The following is an 18,643-nucleotide window of genomic DNA, read 5'->3' as shown; positions in this document are numbered from 1 at the left end:
AGAGACAGTCCCCAGATATCGATGCCTCAAGATGCTGGCTGTGAATTTGTTGATGCCTGAGAAACGCGGGATGGGAAGCAGGAATAGAACTTCGGAGTATGAGAAGGAGATAAAAGAAAAAAAGAAGAGGAAGAGGAGGAGGAGAAGAAGAAGAAGAAGAAGGAAGGAGGTAGAGGCGGGAACTGGGTGAAGCTAGTAGATTACTGATTCTTCACCTACAATAGATTATATAAAGTAAACGGTTGCCAGTGGAGTTCCCATCGCTGCAAAAGGATTAGTTGTGGCTTCATTGCGTATAGCGGCCAGATTTGCTGACGACGAACCGCCCGGTGCGACTCGTCATCCCCAATTCCTACTCCGCTGCTCTTTTCGGCTTTATCCCCTGTATAAATCCTATCCGATATCCGCCCATTCGAGACATGCGGTTTCTCTTAGTATCTCGGCGTGCCTCGTCTAGATTGGCCAAATCTCTCTGTAAACCGGCCTGGCCCGTTTCAGTAACTCCACTGCTCATCCCCATCTCCCTTTGCTACTCAATCTGACGGCCTTACGCAACCCGCTTCCAAGGGACCGCTTGGCATGTCATGCTACTCATTATCAGCTACTCCTACTCAGTACAGACAAGTGCATGAGTAACGCCACGTAGGGACGGAATAAAGAAAAGGCTTAGATAAAATGTATATACTCGAAGAAGGTAATCCCAGGGTATCCCGATTCACAAAGCTGGACGGCTTCGCACTCACCCAATGCGCTTTTTTGTGATCCTCACCCGTCGCGATCGAATCGACTGAGTACCTCCGGCGGTACTGTGGGAATGTATTTACGCGCCCGTTCGCGGTTAGTACCTCCCCATCCAGCCCCGTAGCTTATCAACATATCCGTGCTGGTGGGTAAGGAGAAGGGGAGGGTCAAAGACGGATCTAAAAACACCCCATGACTGCCGGCTCGCTCCTCCATCAGGGCCGGCCGTGGAGATGCGAAACTAGATCCTGGAGATGCCACCGAGGCGCGCGTCGAGGCGTTAGGAGAGGTGGCCGCATCGCCCGTCGTTGTCGTCGCCGGGGGCGTCTGAGGACGTCCTCCATCGCTAGGGGCTGCCGCCTGCGCCGCACCTCGTTGCTGCTGGGCCGCTTGAAGCTTGGCATGCTCCCGGTAAAGCAGTTCCGGGTCGCGCTGCAGCTCAATAAGAAATTTCATCGCTTGCTTGGTCAGTCCTTTTTCTCCAACCTCTGGCCGATACGACTTGACCGCATGCAGAAGTTGGGCGGGGGTTAGTTGCTGCAGTTGAAGGAGCGTCGTCACTAGCGACTCGAAGTCATCTCCCAGCGAGGAGAAGCACTGCAGCCATTGCAGGAGCTGGATCACCGGGGCGAGATGCTTGCGCGCAGCGTCCATAGTGCACTCCCCCGTGCTGGATGTCGAGCCGTTCTCGTAATGTTCCGGTTGCCGATTGTTGTTCCGGGCCCAATCTTCCAGCGTGGAGACGTTCATGCGAATCTGCATCGCTTTCGTGCGGGCCAGGTAGCGTTTGGTACTCATGATTCGATTGAAAAGCTCAGCGCCCACCCAGTACAAAAGCTGAGAGATGATCTGAGTGATGATCACCGAGTGAACATCGTACAAATCGAGGACAAACAGGGTTGATGATAGAAGGGACGTGATATTGCGCGGCGAGACCTGCGCACGCCGTCGCGGAGATGGTGGCCGGAAGCGCTTCTCCACCGGCTCGGGGGCTTTGGCCTTGGATTTGGGTCGAAATAGCTTCCATTCATTCTGGAAGTGTACATCCTCCAGGCCCGGAATTGTCTCGTGATCGAGCATGGCCGAGTCGAGAACCTTATTCATGCGACGCTCAGCATCGCGAATGATCAGAATGAAGATCTCATTGATCAACTCGGCCAGGTGAAGCTGGAATTCCACCGTGGCTTCTACCAAACCGGCATCCTTCTTCAAATAATGAAGCAAAAGAGTCGCATTCGACATCCAGAAGGCCAGGATTGTCATGTCCCATTGATGGCGCTCCACAACGTCGTTGATTTTATCGGTCGCGGAGACCAAAAGAGTGGCCAGCAGTTCGGGGCTGGCGTGATAATGAGCGTAACGAGCGCTGAGGAATAAAAGGTTGGCGGGCACCGGCTTCTGTGAGGGTGATCGCTGGGGCGTCATGTTCGTGATGATGATATTCAGTATTTTTTCGAGCTCATTGTCTTGGAAGACGAACATCTGGTCGTTCAAGCACCGGTCCCAAACGAACTCTTGTTGCTCTTCTTCCAAATCATCGTCGTCTTGCGACTATCAATACAATCAAGAGATAATATTAGCCATAGTATCATCAGCGAAGAATATGCCATCCAACTTACGTCAAATTTCTCGTCCAGCCCTAGGCTCGACAGGTCTACCTCGAGGTTGATCGCACTCTCTTCCATCATCATACGCCGCTTCATTTCGTTCTCTGCAATCTCCTCCTCGAAGCGACCATGGCCGAACCCGGAGTCATAGAAGTCGTCTTCGATGGCGCTCGGTCCAAAATGATATCCATTTTCGTGCAGGTACTCTGAGATCTCACTTCCCGGCTGGGCAAAGTCAAAAGCCGTCCCACCTGATGAGGATTTGATGTCCGGAGATGCGCCGTGGTCGAGGAGAATTTTCGCTATTGTTTTATGTCGGTTGGTCATCGCCCACATTAAGGCACTCCACTGATTGCGGTCCTGCTGGTCGACAAGGGCCCCCGCATCAAGCAGGGCCGACACGACATCCTGATGTCCCTACACCGAACAGTCAGTCTTATTTGCACCGCGCCGTGAGCCAGCGGAGGAAGGGTAAGGGCCACGGAACATACAAAGCAGCTAGCGTAGATAAGGGGTACTGTGCCCTCTTCATCTGGCATGTTGACATCTACGTAGTCTTTTGCTTGCCCTTGCACCAGCCTGCGAACACGTTCCACGTCGCCATTACTCGCCGCCATATTCAAGCTCCGCTGTAGGATGTCCCGCTTCTCCGCTTCAGTCAGCTTTTCATCGGAGGCGATGGCATCTTCGTCCGCACCGAGCGAATCCACTTCCCGGTGTGCCGCTTGCGCAGCAAGCATCTCCATCAACCGGGCATCGCTATCCTCGAGGCGAGCTGTGATTGTAGATTCGTTGTCGTCGTCTATGGCGGCCGCGGCAAGACCGCGTCCGTACTGAGCTTGAAGGGCATGTTCCTCGTCATGCGTGTGATCATCGAGCGTGAGGCTGAAGCTTAAGGGTTTGGCGGCTACGGGGGTAGTGAGGAATTGCGACTGACCTGCGGTGTCGCATAGATGTTAGCCATTTGCTATGCGCAGGAGGGCGGGGTGACAGCTGCGGAAAGTTGCGCAGCCCGGAGAGGGGCGCGAAGGAGGGGCAAAGGAGGAACAAGTAACGACGCACCTTGCCAGGCATCGTACATCTCCGTCTCGTGCTGTAGGACTGGCATAGAACGGCGGTCATCCAAGGACTTAGGCAGATCATCGGGAAGCGTGCGGACGTGAAGGTCTGTCAAGGATGGATCGCTATGGTCGAGCTCGTCCGACACCCCGTGGGGGGAGTCGGGGTCGTTCATGACGTTTGAAGGGGCGATGACGGCGAGGAACGGAGTCGCAAAAGAAAGGAGGAGAATCCGAGTAGAGGAGGTATACTAACTCTCGCTCCATGGAGGAGACAGCCTCAAGACTGGTTGGTATGGAGGACAGCCTCCTTTCCCCGGTGGGTCGTCTTCCCGTCTGTGAATGAGATGGTCTCGATCCGGATGGAGGGGGTTTTGCGAGAGGAGCGGTATATGCTGTAGAGAGAGGAAGTAAGTGATTGTGGAGAAATTGCCTCAATAGAAATCGAGATCTATGAGACGAGTATTGGAGAAGGAAAAGAATAGAGAAGGGGAAGAGGAAGGGAAACGATGAGGGAGAGAGATGACGAGTGTTCAGGCGGACGGGCGGGCGGGCGCAGTGGAACCCTGGGAAGTTCCTGGCTGGCCAAAAAAGAAAAGAAGCAGCCTGGCTCAGCAGCTAATGTTATTATTATCCACTTCCACTATGAAACTCCCATGCAAGCTCGCTCCGCCACTCAGGGCATTGGGTTTTAATTTAGATTGCTTCATTTGATGGTTCATCCAGGCGAGAAAAAGAACAGACTAGAAACGAAAGGTTGAAGCTCCCCCTTCTCCTGACAATTGACTTGACAAGGTTGATAATTGTGCAGACATCATCGCATCATAATTTGAAACTATGCTATGCCTTTCTCCTTTCACCCCGAAAATATAATCAGATAAAATAAACCCATAATCAGAATCAGATATGCAAAACAACTGTCGAATCCCGAACGCACCCGATGCAGAATTAGTATACATAGAAGCAAACATACATACATGACAAGTAGATTTTCAACACCCATTTTGTCCATGGCCCAACAACGCGATCCAGGGTATCTTGGGGGGTATTAGGTAGTTGGCGCAACATGATCACGACCGCTCCATGCAATAAATCAATCCATCCTCCCAAATTATTATAATTGTCATCTCGTTAAGTTTGATCGTGTAGCGACATGGTTCATCATATGTCAAGCCGTAAATAGTGTTTATTCCAGCTGCTTGCTGCGCAGCTGGACTTGCTCTTCGGAGAGCGATGCGATCCACAGGCAGCGTTCAATGATACCCGGGATCGGGTCAAATTTATACTTAGTGCTGGAGTCAATTAGGCGAAGAAGACTCTTGACTATTTTGGCCGTGGTACGGTAGCGTTCAAAGTTGATCAAGGGCTCTCCATCGTATGTGGTCACCTGCGCCGGTTTTTGCGCATTGTAAGTGAGATCATGGACATAGAGACCTGCATTTTGAGTGATCAGCCACGTTCTTCTTGAAAGAGATGGCAGTGCCCTAAAGGACAACTTACCGACAAACGGAATGCAGCCATCCTGAGCATTGGCCGTTTCCATCTCCACGCGGAGGTCGTGGAAGTTGCGAATGGGTTGAATCAGGGATTCCATGTCCTTCAATAGGTGCTTATCGGCGGGTGGAACCAAAGCCCACGTGCTCTGCAGTCGGGAGCAGTCGGTGGAGGATAGCGCAATGGCGATTTGGAGCATTGTTGCGTAGTTGCACATCCGCCGGGCGTGAACCGCTGTATGAATGAATTTGGCAATCGTCCGGGCCCGCTCATGTATATCGAGGGTAAGAACAATTTCGGAGAGCACCCATTTGACCATCAGGTTGAAGCGACCCACTACCAGATCAATGCCTCGACTTTCTCCTTCCTTCAGAAATTGGATCCAGCTGAGTGCTGAGGGTGAACCGCTGCTCCATCGCATATCGATCAGGTCCCGCCAATCTACCTCGCTCAATGCGGCCATTTCCACCAAGGTCAGCTGTTGAGCAAGAACGTGAGACTCGCAAGAGAGAACAAATGGCACATGATCGGGTTCAGTGTTGTTCAATAGGGGAGGGAGTTGGCGGTTCTTTTCGGAGCGGGAAAGGACATCGCCGGATACATGCTGCACATCAAGGGCTCGTCCACCTGCTTGCTCCGCGACGTTTCTAGGAGAGGGATCAGGCGTCAGGGGTTCTGTTGGAAACAACACCGGATTGAGAGGCGTAGCGCAAGAGATCGAGCGAGTGTTCTGGATGGTCATCGGAGGAGACGGCGGATGGGCAAGAGGATGAGTAGGAATTCCCAGGGACACATCGCTCAGCCTGTATGTATCGAGAGATAGTCGTTGCTCCGTCGCTCCTCGTGTCTCGACTAGGTCCATGGAAATCTCGGAGGATAATCCTGATAGGTGCCCGAGTTGCTTGTGCGACTCGTGAAGAACGGTAGGAAGCGTAGAGCCTCGCGGGATACGATTCAAGCTCTCAGTCTTCTTTACAATATTAAGGGACGAATGGGATGAGTCCACGTCCATTGTTTCTGGAATAGAGATGTCGCTGGCTTGCATTCGAGATGAGCCAGCAGCGACTTTCGACGATGGTCGACTGGCTGGCTTCTTCATTGAATCATCACTCAAGCCCCGCTCGAATAGCGGGATTGAGCTGTAAGAGTTCTCTGTTTCTGCCACCGAGCGGGAATTGCCCCGACGATGAAAAAGGTGTCCCTGTATCTGTGAGTAAGTCAAGCTGTCTCCAAGGAATGTCTCGCGTCGCCCGGCTGCGTTGGCCGAATTCGGATGATGCTGCGCAGCTTGGCCTTGATAACAGCGATCCTCTTCGCAAACACCACCCAGAACATAACCTTGGGCACAATCCTCTGTTCCAACGGGGACAGCTTCATGGTCAGAATCCGGTTGACCTTGCCACTTGCCCTCCAGCTTCAGCAAGGCTGATTCTACACCTCCATCTCCATCATCCGGGATTTGCGCGAATTGAGCTATGGCAGCCTCGAATGAGCGCCGCATGTTTTGAGACGAATGTGTCGTCATCAGAGAGTATCGCGGGTTCGGTGGAATAAGACTTGTCTGAGGTCTGGAGTCGAGCTTCTCCAGTTGAGTATCGAAACTGTCCGCACCAGAAGTGCGATAACTCATATCAGACAGCATCAATTCAGAGTTAACCCGAGATTGGGGACAGCTCTCATTCCGCATTTGACGAAGGTCTCCGCCAGGGCGCCTGCGAAGCACTGGCCCTGCAGGTCTATCCACTTCTTGCCGCGAGTGTTGTTCCGGGACGGGGACAGCTGGCTCACTACCCAACGTGAGGCGCAGCTTGGAGATCCCGCTTTGAAAAGACGCATACTTACGCAGGCGCAGCGATGGCGAGGTTTGTTTCCAATATGCTGATTCGCGTTCGACTGAGTATGATCTACGCGACGTATTTGAACCTGAAGGACGAAGAAATTTGGATGCCCTGGTGGAAGGGCCAGACTCGCTTTCGTCGAGGTAAATTGGAAGTGAGTACTCGCCAGTGGCTAGAGTCGACCGTTGAGAGTGTGCGAGCAAGGATGGAGCCCTCAAATTCTGTGAGGAGATCTCTGTATCCAAGAATCGAGGAGCTTCTTCGAGGCCCGCACTCGAATCGAGGGCCCCGGACATCATCGGCACCGCAAGGCCAGTGCCATCCACAATGACAATCGACTCACTACCTGTGGTTAGCTGACTGTTCATTCTGGTCAAACCGGGTGTGGCAAGGTGAGATTCTAGCTCATCAGCCGTTCCAGTCGGATGTCGTGGAGGCAAGCCGACTGGCTTCGTCTCCGCTCGGTCAGTGACAGCTGCACGGTATTGTCGTAAGGCCTCGTCACACAGCGTGTCAATTCTAATACGCCGTTTCGTCGCCGCAGTTGCTTTTTTATCACGGTATAGATCGGAGCCAAATGCAACATTATTGGGAAGTGCCGAGGTCCTCCCCAGGTAAGAAGTGTTCGTTTGTCCCTGCGTGGTGCGAGAACCGCCAGGTCCTCCATGACGACTGTGTAGAGCGCGGCGAATGGATCCGATGATGGTTTTTACACCGGACCCGGAAGAGCTAGGTTTGGCTGTTGCGTTGAAAGTGCTTCGTCGATTGGGGGATTTGTCTCTAGCAGACGATGGTAGAGGAGGGGATGGCGGTGCCATCATTATCGTGTACGACTCTGCCGGAGGGTAGAGTTCGCCGCGTATCAATTTACCTAAATTGAGCAGCCCATATGAAGAACAGGTAGGGTGCTGTCCCGGGGATAGGAACGAGAAAGGTGCGCGATCATCTCTGACAGAGTCGGAAAAGCTGCCGCTACGTTTGTGTTTATGGCCCGAATATGGATGGCGACGGGCACTTAGAGGTGAAGAAGGCAGTGCATCCCGAGAGGATGTCAGTTTCAGGGGTGCAAGTGGTACAAGGTGGGGCGCTTTGTTCGAGGTCACGGCCAAAGAGAGTCGTTTCGGAGATTTGGGCGGCAGAGAACACGAGGTCGCATGAATGCTGCGGTCACTCATTGTAGTTATTGGGAGACTCCCCGTCGTGGTAGCAGAATTGTTGCGCTGGTGGTGACTAGCAGTGTGAGAGACACTACGTTCAAGACCAGCCTCCATATTGAATTCCGGACCACCAACAGCCAGCATGGTATTACCACTGGTTTCCAAAGTAATATCACCCTCGCCTCCGCCCGGCCTGATAGCAATTTCTGGGCTGTGGAATGCGACATGCTGTTCGGCGGTGTCCCAGTAGACTGAGCACTTGCCATACCAGCATCTTTTGAGGTCAATGAGAATTTTTAGGTCACTCATTCCTCCTCCTTGCCGGGCCTTCACATCAGTGTACATGCTGTTTATCATCTCGCAGAACGATGCTCGTAAGCTGTAATCCGGAACAAAATCATCCGCGAAGTAATTCAAAATCCAGTGTCGAAGAGCGGCAAAGGTACGAATTCGGATGATTCTGCCGTCGTCCTGTGGTCGATTAATTGCCCATCGGAGCCGAGCTAGTAGCAGTGCCAGGAGTGTGCTAGGGGCAAGGTAAGAACGAAAGGTGAGAAAGAAGTCCGAGACAAGCTCGTAGTCCATGAAAGAGGCCGAAGATATCTGTGCCACGATTCGTGCTGGGGTAGCAGCGCTGATTTCTTTTGTGCCGGCAATGTAGCGCACAACCGATTCTTTGTCCAGTTCCGAAGCCAAGACCTCAAAAATTGAAGGTTCTATAGGCTCTTTGGGCTCGTAGAAGGCCGAGTACTCGTTGATTGCCGCTCCCTGGGGCATCTCAATGGCACCGGTTCCAGAAAAGAAAGAACCAACGAAGGAGGGCCGCATTGGGTCACAGATATAAGCACTGGACGCGGCAGTGCCGATCCAGTAGTCTCGGGGGATATTTGAGGCGCGCATGTCAGTCGATAGAGATGTCCTCACATATACTGAGCTGTGAAGCGGTGCTTCATCGTCGAGGTTTGGTGGCGACCAACCCAGATGGTATGGAGTAAGGGCGCTCTCCGATGGGCGGCGTAGCGGTTCATCAGCAGTTCTGGGTCTGTCGGCTGCTTGATCGATGAATATCTGAAGCTCTCCCAGGCGACCTGCACGTAGCTCGGACCATTGCTCGGAGACCGTGGAGAAAGAATGCGCCTTACGAGGCCGAGGGTGGAGAGAATGATGGTGTTGAGAGCTCGCTGATTCTGTGTCGACCGACTCGTCATCCTCGGGGTCTTCCTCCGGAATGAGATCTGGGCGGAGTTCCGAGAGCTGGGAGTTCGACCACCTAGAGGGCTCGATCCCATCGCGCCCAGTATGTGCGTGCGGCTGCAGATGCTCTTGGTGAGTTTTGCTCCGAGAAGGAGCGGAAGGCGCCTGGAAGGGTTCTTTGATCGATGGATTGTGAATCGGCCTGCAAGGCAATGAGTTGCAGGGGTTAGCTCCTTGCCCATGAGATCAACATGGCCGGATTCGGTCAGCCGCGGACAGACATTACCTGAGAAAAATGGTCCCATTCTGGCCAACATTACCCACTGTGAAATGATTGGGCTCTCTGGATGCTGGCAGGGAGTCGCCGGCGGCCTTAGAGGGATTGGCCCGCTTAAAGGAGCGCTTCCGCAGAAGTTCATGACTATCTTTGACGCGCAGAAAGGAAGTCGCTAACTGCTCACGGATTGTTTTGGTGTTCGCGGTAGGTTTGTCCTTGGTGTTCGTGCCGTGTGTTACAGTGTGGGCGCGTCGAAGATCGGATGTCGTGTACCGGGTATCTGCATCTCCATATGCGGTTCCCTGGAGCTCCGGTTCGACCCACGTCGGACAGATGCTTGTCTGCAGCTGACCCGGGGTTCTTGCAGCCTCGCTTGAACTAGACGCCATGGCAAAAGCACCCTCCAATCGTAGACGTGTGGTGAGCGACCTATATCAGACGAGAAAAGCTGTTGTTCCACTGAATTGGTGGACAGTCGCGATGGCTAGCAGCGGCAACCTAGCAGGAACGAGAATACAGGGACAGTCCACGTTGGGATCGCAATAGGTGCCTGCGAAACGACATGACCAGGAAGCGTTCACGAGAGAGGTCGTTTATCAGACGGAGTGGAGATGGAGGCCGAACATTGGTGAATTCTGTCTGCCGTAGCACGAGAGAAGCGCGACAGTCGGAGCAGTTTCGGCACTGAGGCGGAAGGGGAGACAGCCTAGTAGCACGTCCGGGGCGATTACTGTATGTACGTAACCGGGGTTCTTGGTAGATAATAATAGAACACAAAGACCGTGCCTGAGAAAGCAGAAGCAGAGTCAAGTGTCAGAAGATCAGGGGAGGGGATAAAATGTGGTTGAGGCTACCAACAATCGAAAAGAAAAGATGAAACGCCAAAAGAAGAAAAACAATAATAATGATAGCAATCGTAATAATAGCGACGGCAAAGTTTTAACAACCGACCGAGGATAGCGTGCAAGAATCTAAAAGGAGGGAGAGAGATACGTTGGAGCGCACACGGGCTGCTTATGGACAGAGATGGTAAATAAAAGAAAGATGGATGGATGAATGAAGGAATGAATGGTGGAGGCGGCGGCGGTACTAGGAGTAGTGTGGAGAACAGGTAACTTAGGGGAGGGAAAAAGCCCGTCACTGGCCTTAGGCCCCAGTCAGGTTCCAGCAGGGCGGAACCCAGAACCACCACCAAAAGCAGATTTTTGGGGCAAGGCACAACAAGATGAGAGAACCATGGTTTCGAGACACACGGGCAACGTGGTCTTCTGCGGAGGCAAGACATTAGTTATGATTTATGATCTATGATTTGTCCTTGCCTAAATCTACCACTGCTTGCTGGCTTGCTGGCTTGCTTTGTCCTCCCCCGGAGCCAAAGCCGGCCCTCTTCGCTATCTTCTCCCCCCATCGTCATCTCCTTTCCATCAAAGAACCTCATCAAGGTTGATCAGATGGGCCGATCGACCTAACAGATCGTGGGATGGAGGACTCTACACGCATCCACTGAGAATTTCCGAGTCGAGACCACTATCGCTTATTAACTACTAACTAGCCCACCTCTGTCCACCTTGTGAACTAATGGATGGAGAATAATATCGGGGATCAGTTGACGAGTCCTTCTCGATCAGGGTTGTCAGGTCATTTTGAACCCGTCATTCCGTTCCTGAAGAGGAAATTCTAGTCTCCCGCCCAGTCTCCGGCGGGCGGCGGAGATTGATTGAAATCCACTTGCAGCATTTTCTACTCCCGACTCCCGACCTATCCACTCGACTCAGCTGAGATGGTTGTTGGAAAGACAACAGGACAAAGACGACCCGGGCAGCGAGCAAATCTGACACTGATCGAACATCGTGCATGAGCGACATCAAAGACCCCCCGATACGAGGCATTCAAGTCGATCCATCACAACCCCCGAGGGAATGTATGGATGATAGATCTGACCTGCAGTTCCGCACGCGTATCGTTGACTCCGCATTTGTTTTTTGTTTTTTTTGGTCCTCCACTGCGCGAGAGAACGATTGCATCGCGAAAGGGGCAGGGATGCACACGGCACGAGTCAAAAGGTAAAAAAAGAAACAGAGTCAGGGCAAGACTAACAAAGAACTGTGAGAGGAGAGGGAGTGGGCCAAGCGAAGTGGATTAGGTATGACCTTGGTCATCCTTCCATCATACTGTATCCATAGTAGGGCAGTGATCGCAAGTTCTTTGCACCAGCAGTTGGAAGAAGAATCTGATGAGTGCTCATTACCCCGAAAAAGCAAATGTGAAAACGATTATTAGGCAAATTCATGAGCCTATCATTTATTAGATTTGGGAGGTGGAGGAACGCAAAAGCAGCCGAAAAAAAGGGGGGGCAGGGCGTCCCACTCCACAACCGTGCTGCTGCTTGCATGCCAGGGATGTTCAATAATAATGCTCAGTCGGGACTCGGTGGTCGACTAAGAAATGTTCCATGATCAAGCTTAGAGCCGTTAAGTGCCATGAATGGCTGCCTCAAGACTGTGGAGAAAAAAGTCGCGCTGACAGCCCAGTTCTGCCGCTTCCGGAACCTGGAACCAAGGTTCAGTCGGTTGGATGTGGCTGACCGTTAACTCTCTACTCCCTATACTTACAAAGTAAAAAATCGCTGATCTCCAGCCCATCCGGTCAGTCTCAGCCAGATTGACCGGTAAGTGCAAGTCTTTGTGAATCTGATCTTTCCAAGCTCGAGTCGCTGTTGGGCTGATTCTTTGCTTCTGTCCGTCGGCCGAAGGGGAACCGCTGACTCGCAGATGTTAAGTGAACTACAGCCCCGAAGGCCAGGGACATCTACATGCAGCCCAAGCAAGGTTCAGCTGATATTCGTCACCTTGCTTAAAAGTACCAATGCCTGACATGTGCTCCACTTCGACCTCAAAGTAAAGCCCCGATTTGCCCGATGCCGGGAAAATTTATATCTCATCCACAGCTGGTTTGACAACATACTCATATCATCGAGGAATATCGCTACTGGCCGTGATCGGTGCGCTAGAACGTATGATAAGTCAATTGAATTCTTCAATGTTTCATCACCTGACAATCTACTCCGTATGGAGTATTCAACCATGAGCTGACTACTCTACCTGATTCATTTGTGCATGACCGGCGGGTTGCTTCATACATTTCTTTCTCATCAACCTGGACTCTAGGTGACTGTACAGCATCCCAGGGATCAGTACTCGTACACACTTCATGACTCACTCCACATGATAACTAACCGATTAACCTACAGAGTATTACCTGATCGATCTGCAGACTTGATTGCCAAACTTCCAATCTGTACTGAGGTCTCAAAAGATCTTTATCAGTTCCTACTTCGTACAAATTGCCATGCGCGAAGGATATCGTTTCCGCACGCAGTCTGAGCTACACTGATTGCATGGAGCATAAATCGAACTCGCACACATCTCGCACACATAACGAAGGAGCACTTATCACCACACTCAGTCTATCTTTGCTAGAAGATATCCATAAATCAGTGATTTTATAGGCTCTAAGTATATTTTGACCGTGGCCAGAGAGAAAGCCGAACCACCTTGTACATATATAGAAGCCTCTGAAGGTCACTATTCGTAAGGTTGTGTCACCCAATGCAGCAACCGAAAGGGTCACCATGTGCTTGCAGTTACAATCTCATGGTTTCTCTACAGGAACTCCTTACATTGGATCAACGACGGCGGCCGCCGATGTCTACTATATCTCATAGCATAGTGTTTATTGTAGCTGGCTACGATGCCTGATACTGTGCGCACCTCTATCCAGCCATACAAATAGGCAACTTGCTCGAAGACCCGCTATATATTTCGAGAGGCCGAGTTCAACCACGCCTGCGTATTGCAAGTCTGTTCCAGATATACTAACGCAGAGTTGCTGTATCAATGCCCGGCATTCCTGGACCGGGTCAAAATTTTTCTCCACCGTTGATAGCTTCTTCCCTTTCATACTCCTCTTCTGCTTTCTCTACCTCTCTCTATTGAATCATCAGCCACTGTCTACGTCTACCGCATGATGAACCCGCTGTTACTTCTACCTCTGATGCCTCTTCTCTCGCTCTTGATTATCTTGCAGGGCTTTGAAGCCCTCAATAATTCGACAGATCAAAGGAGCGTCAGATCTCCATTGCTCAAACCCATGCTTAACCACTCCGGAGCGTCTTTCAAAGAGCCTTAGAAGCCCAACAAACTACAAAAAAGCCAACCCCTGACTCTATCAAGTAACCGGACACTCACGGGCAACGCACAGGGGCTGTGTCAACTTGCCCATGCTCCTCATGCTATCAGCCATGCTAAAAGAAAGGGACTGGAGCGACAGCACAGAAAAAAGTAGACCGAACACCAGAAGCTTAAAATGAGGATATCCCCCCTTCGTCTTTCATGTCGGCGTTCTCTCTTGGGTTATATGAACGGGATAAGAACAAATTCTAGGAGGTATACATCTCTAGTTCTACTCGAATACCCCTCGCCGCCATTCATCCAGTGTGCTTGGAAAGAGCCGGACGAGGGGGGACCAACTCTCATACAGCCTCTATTCTCTGGAAGAGATGCAGGCACGTAGACTCGCTCAGCTGCTAGCCGAACCCCTCAAATCAGGATAAGTGAGTAGCTGGATGAGCCCTTTGGCCCAGAGAGCCAGGATCCTGACTACAGCTACCATGTCTTATTGTGGTCGGGCTTGTGAAGCCGTGGCCACGACTGAAAAGTTTTGCACAGCATGTAGAGCTATTTTAACTCCCCTTTTCTTATTGCTTGGTCCGCTCCAGCAGCCGGACGGCCTTTGCCGATAACTTGCTTATCGTCGTCTATCGAGGCTTGCTGTTTTGTTGAGTAATGGCTCTCAGAGTGGCGGGGAATGGCTATACTGGTCGGGGTAAAGGTGAGTAGAGCATGAGGATGAGCGCCTCGGGGACAGTGGATGCTGCTGGTGCTGTGCTATTGGAGTCGTCACTACTGACTCTGAGGAAAGGATCTGGCAGCCAATTGGGGTCTGCTATCATGCCGAGGGAGGTGGGAATAGGACGATGGTAGCGTGCAATCATCCACCTGTGGTGACGTGCGATGTGGCTGTAGAGTTGGGCCCAGGACCCCCTTTATCGAGACGAAGACATGGACATTGCACCGCAGCGGGAGTGTGCTGGTGAAGTTCCCCAGATGTGCTTGCTAACGCTTGTCTATCCCGGCATGGCAGGAATAATAACGTCTTCTGTATCGACTGATGGGGTCTGGTATACGGTCTAGAAGAAGTCAGAGGCGACCCAGCCGTGCACCACTATCCATTTGACCTCTCTGTGCAATGAAGTGGTGATCCTACTTCGTCCAGCGAGCAATGGTCGGGATATGTTGGTGAGCAGCTCCGATCGCGGTATACGCACAACTCTGACGCTGGACCTCTCGCAGCTCGGCATTGCTTTGGAACCCAGAAACGTGGAAAGGGTTCACCTGTCTGGCATCGTGATTAGCTTGGTCTGAAGTCAGATGTGGATGGTGAGAGCCCCAGTCATTGTCTTTTGCCGAATAGATTCTGTGGTTGAGGTATCACAGTGCGTTCCTGCGTTGATGAGTCCTTGGAAGCCCTTCCTCTCCCTGACAACCGGGCGAGATGGCTATGGTCAGTAGTCACGGGTACGGAGTGATAATAGGTACTCTTTGAGTGAAGTAGTATGTCGTTTCGAGATCAAATGAGTTACTATTTAGTCGCGCTAGATAGAATCAAAAGCAGAAGTGTCCTTGAGCTTGAAAGAGGATAGATCAAGGCCACCGGGAGCCAGCAGACCGTAGACCCATGAGAAGTCTCAATTACCCCGTCAAACAAAGCTGATGCGAGCCTTAAAAGATTCCATAATTTCTAAATGGTTTTTAAAAATCATCACACATCTGAGACCGACTAGTCAAGTTGGTGAAAAAGAATCAACGGGTCCGTACTGAGGTTGTGCCCCATTGCTGCCGGTTGGAAGCAGAGCGCTTCGACCATTATCTTGCTATCGTACAACTTCCACCACCGTAGAATATTCATGGAACTACGTTCAACACGTAGACCGAGCACACAGTCAATCTTGCAGACATCAACTTGTCTCAACATCTGCCAGGAAGACCTAACACAAAGCACGAATGTTGGCCAATCTCGAGCAGATAGGCTCACATATTCACCAACTGAGCACATACGGCCACGGGGTGTGGTGATATGAGTCTTTGGTAGCTCACTCAGCCCGGGAGAGCCTTCCTATGGCGGAGTCATTCCCAGCTCAACTCCATGCTGAAAACACCCGGTCGACCGGGTAAAGCAACTTCCAGGATGACGAAGCACCTGGGCTCGAGAATATCTGGCCACAAAAGAGGCATTCGCAGAGAGTCCTTCGATTCGAGCCTGTTTGTGTATGTACATGGAAGGAGCAAGTACTAGTCGTAATTTTTCGAGTCGATCAGATCTAGTACCGGAGGGGGAGGGGTGTGTGCGGGTGCCGCGCAACAGCCTCGTGCGACCTGTCATATTTCGAATGAATATCACTGTCTCCTACCGTCTGATTTTGAGCGCTGATTGGTGCGGCCAACAGTACCGAAGCTCTATCATCAGAAACTTCAGGCGGACTCATGGCTTTTGATGTTGTTTTTGGTTTATGGGAAAGCCACGTATGTAGATCTCCGCTCAGGGTCGTGTTAAGGTGGCGATTCTCCAGATATGACCGGTCGGATAACAGACACCGTCATCTCGTACAGTCGAAACGGTCCGTCGAGATAGGGGGGGTTATGCAGTTGTTGGATTAGGTGGCCAGGACAATCGATACCGAGTTGTGCTGTGAAGGTTCGTCTGGCATTGTATGTCAGCGAAAAAAACCTGTCAGGATTCGGACGAGGGGTAAATGAAATCAAACGGCCGGTAACATACAAGGCATTAGGGACCAGAAATAGTAAGCAGCCGAGAAAAAAGAAAGAATGGAGAAGAGGATGTAGCAGGCGAAGCCAAGCATGGAGTTTTCCCTATACCCACATAGAGCGCGAAGGAGGCCGAAGGCATCATTGTGATCATCGGGATATTCGTAGTAGTATTGGTCCTTTTCGATATCAGGGGTCCAACGGCCCGGTAGTTGGCGTTGACAATGTGGTGTATCCTGATTGCTACATGGTGTCAATTGGTAATTGTATGCCGGACTTCATCAAGGCTGAACTGACCTGTTCAGGGGTAGTTGGTTGCTCTGCATACCACTCGTCTGACTGGCCATCTGCCGCGCAACCACGTAATGGCAAAGGATGGGGAATATGCAGTCAGCTTGAGATAGAGTTTAGTGCAATAGAATCCTTCTCAACCGGAGTGTGTCTGTCAATTTCTTTATCGTTTATCAGTGAGACATACCGACTGATTTCCCCAGGAAATCTTAATGCACTGGTTTAGGCTAGCTACGTTATGTACTTCATCAGTTAGTTGGGCTTGTACAGATGACTCAGCTGTCACAACATGAGCATAAAGCTTTGATAATGCAATGAAAATGGGTCCATTGTCGCGCGCCGAAGGATGGTTCAAGGTCGCTCGGTAGTTGTCCGTCGCCTAGAGGTAAGTTATTCTGTCCTCCATAGGACTCCATAGGATGGTTCTCTCCGTATGACTCGTACGAAACACAGCAGAAGCTCAACCGGGCTCTGGAAAGCTTCAGGACCAGTCAGCTCGGCTCGATCCTTGCTACCGAGCCATGGAACGCCGGTGCCATAGTTCGAAGCCTCGCACGCCAGGAAGAGTCGAAGTGCCACATGTCGTGGGGACTGGTTACCAGAGACGATGAACCGTATGTTCACAACAAATAGAAACATTGTTATGCTCGTCTTCCTGATAGACGTCCACTCCTTGCCACCCACAATAGGGTATGAGTAGTCAATGGACAATAACACGACCTTGAAGCTTGGGCCACCTTAGGGACGTATTACCAATCCAGCGACACCACAAGCAGGAAAATTAAGCGATGAACAAGACACAAAGTACCACCAATCTGGATTCCTCACGTAAATGCTCGGAATGAATGTTTGACTTGACCCAGTCCTTCATGGGAGGAATTTAAGGAGGACCATCGCGGTAGGAGAGCTCGCATGCTATGAAGCGCATTCTGACATTTGCTGACAGCAGCGTCCCAGGTCACTCAGAGACATCCCAGGGAAACGTGGGTTAGCAGGCTACTAGAGCCGTAACTGTATCTTCAGCTATCCACTTGACAGGAACGGAATTTGCTCGCTGAGAATTCGGCCCCCCGCTTTACCCTGGTCAAGTCTCGGCCGCCCACCGCCCCTGGACAAACGAAGCCATTGTGATCAACGCCAGGATCCTAAAGCTTGCGTTGTTTGTGGCGATAGTGGATTCTGTTGTCCAGGTATTGCTCGAGCTTGGCAGGGAAGACCGAACTGTCTCGCCGGCTCCTGGTAGAAGTTATGATTTGGTTATGAGTTAAAGTTTGAATACGGGGAAGCCGCGGCATATCGCCTATTCGATTTAATTTATTCTCAGTTTCGCTTGTCGATTGGGAATATCTTGATGGTGCTTACGGAGTGTTCTGCATCCGTACCGGACCTCACCGACAGAAGTACGGAGTTTTGAGCAGGAGCAGGTCGAGTGGTCAGCTCCAGCACCTATAGGTTCAACGAATTACCACGCCATGTTGTGCTTTGGATATGATTAGCGACAAATGAAGATCCCCTGAACCGAAGGTAAGCAAGCTGACAATGCAACCTCGCAACCTCGGGGTTTGTTTACCAATGATCTGCCTCTTGCTCGCGTTCGGAAGGATGAGGATGGGCGCACATCACTCCCCTTTCCGGTCCCCAGCAGCCGTTGAAAAAAGCATAGAGCTTTGCATTATTGGTGGAACCCGGATGTAGACCGCATTTTGAAGCGACAGTTCTTATTTCTCACCACGCGAATGGCTTGAGGGTTCGCCAATGAATGAGGTGGAACAGGCCTCTAACGGGTATGCTTCCATGCATGGAAACCCGGCTGAGGTGTGCCACGCTGCCCGTTAACCAGAAGAGGGCCCCCTCCGCCTGTGGGGATCACAACAGCCTAAGCTGGCTAAGCATAATTGGGAAAATAGGGGTGGGTGAAAGGATTTCTAGGTGTGGGAAGGCTTGACTCACCAATGAATACCATAGAAATATCGACTGCTGCACTTTGAGGGAGCTTCGGTCAATCGTTGGACCCGAGGATCAGTCAGCAAACCCAGCTGTCGATGGGAACGCTTCTGAGACTGGGAGACTATGCGTAGCGTAGTGCTTGGGTCTGCGACCAC

At 51.4% G+C, this 18,643-nt stretch overlaps 4 protein-coding genes across 4 annotated transcripts; all 4 read right to left on the bottom strand.

Moving 5' to 3' along the window:
* Positions 1 to 388: 388 nt before the first annotated feature.
* On the bottom strand, positions 389 to 3,912 carry BO82DRAFT_431408 (DIL and Ankyrin domain protein). The gene is made up of 4 exons (XM_025640698.1): positions 3,411 to 3,912; positions 2,840 to 3,285; positions 2,361 to 2,765; positions 389 to 2,292 (listed from the first exon to the last, which is right to left on the bottom strand). Exons 1-4 carry the CDS (start codon positions 3,580 to 3,582, stop codon positions 766 to 768), a joined length of 2,550 nt encoding a protein of 849 aa, XP_025492999.1. The 5' UTR covers positions 3,583 to 3,912; the 3' UTR covers positions 389 to 765.
* A 299-nt stretch (positions 3,913 to 4,211) lies between these two features.
* On the bottom strand, positions 4,212 to 9,755 carry BO82DRAFT_382724 (mitotic regulator LTE1; the record flags this gene model as incomplete). The annotated part of the gene is made up of 3 exons (XM_025637957.1): positions 4,212 to 4,840; positions 4,907 to 9,291; positions 9,376 to 9,755. 3 exons carry the CDS (start codon positions 9,753 to 9,755, stop codon positions 4,593 to 4,595), a joined length of 5,013 nt encoding a protein of 1,670 aa, XP_025492998.1. The 3' UTR covers positions 4,212 to 4,592.
* A 230-nt stretch (positions 9,756 to 9,985) lies between these two features.
* On the bottom strand, positions 9,986 to 10,834 carry BO82DRAFT_57046 (uncharacterized protein). Its single transcript, XM_025641335.1, has one exon. The coding sequence runs from the start codon at positions 10,649 to 10,651 to the stop codon at positions 10,217 to 10,219; it is 435 nt and encodes a 144-aa protein (XP_025492997.1). The 5' UTR covers positions 10,652 to 10,834; the 3' UTR covers positions 9,986 to 10,216.
* Positions 10,835 to 16,058: 5,224 nt separating this feature from the next.
* On the bottom strand, positions 16,059 to 16,764 carry BO82DRAFT_57000 (uncharacterized protein). The gene is made up of 3 exons (XM_025641334.1): positions 16,548 to 16,764; positions 16,264 to 16,493; positions 16,059 to 16,185 (listed from the first exon to the last, which is right to left on the bottom strand). Exons 1-3 carry the CDS (start codon positions 16,595 to 16,597, stop codon positions 16,139 to 16,141), a joined length of 327 nt encoding a protein of 108 aa, XP_025492996.1. The 5' UTR covers positions 16,598 to 16,764; the 3' UTR covers positions 16,059 to 16,138.
* Positions 16,765 to 18,643: the final 1,879 nt, after the last annotated feature.

Source organism: Aspergillus uvarum (assembly GCF_003184745.1).
Source record: "Aspergillus uvarum CBS 121591 unplaced genomic scaffold BO82scaffold_20, whole genome shotgun sequence".
NCBI lineage: Eukaryota > Fungi > Ascomycota > Eurotiomycetes > Eurotiales > Aspergillaceae > Aspergillus > Aspergillus uvarum.
The sequence above is the reverse complement of the archived record's forward strand: the minus strand, read 5'-3'. Positions and strand labels throughout refer to the sequence as shown.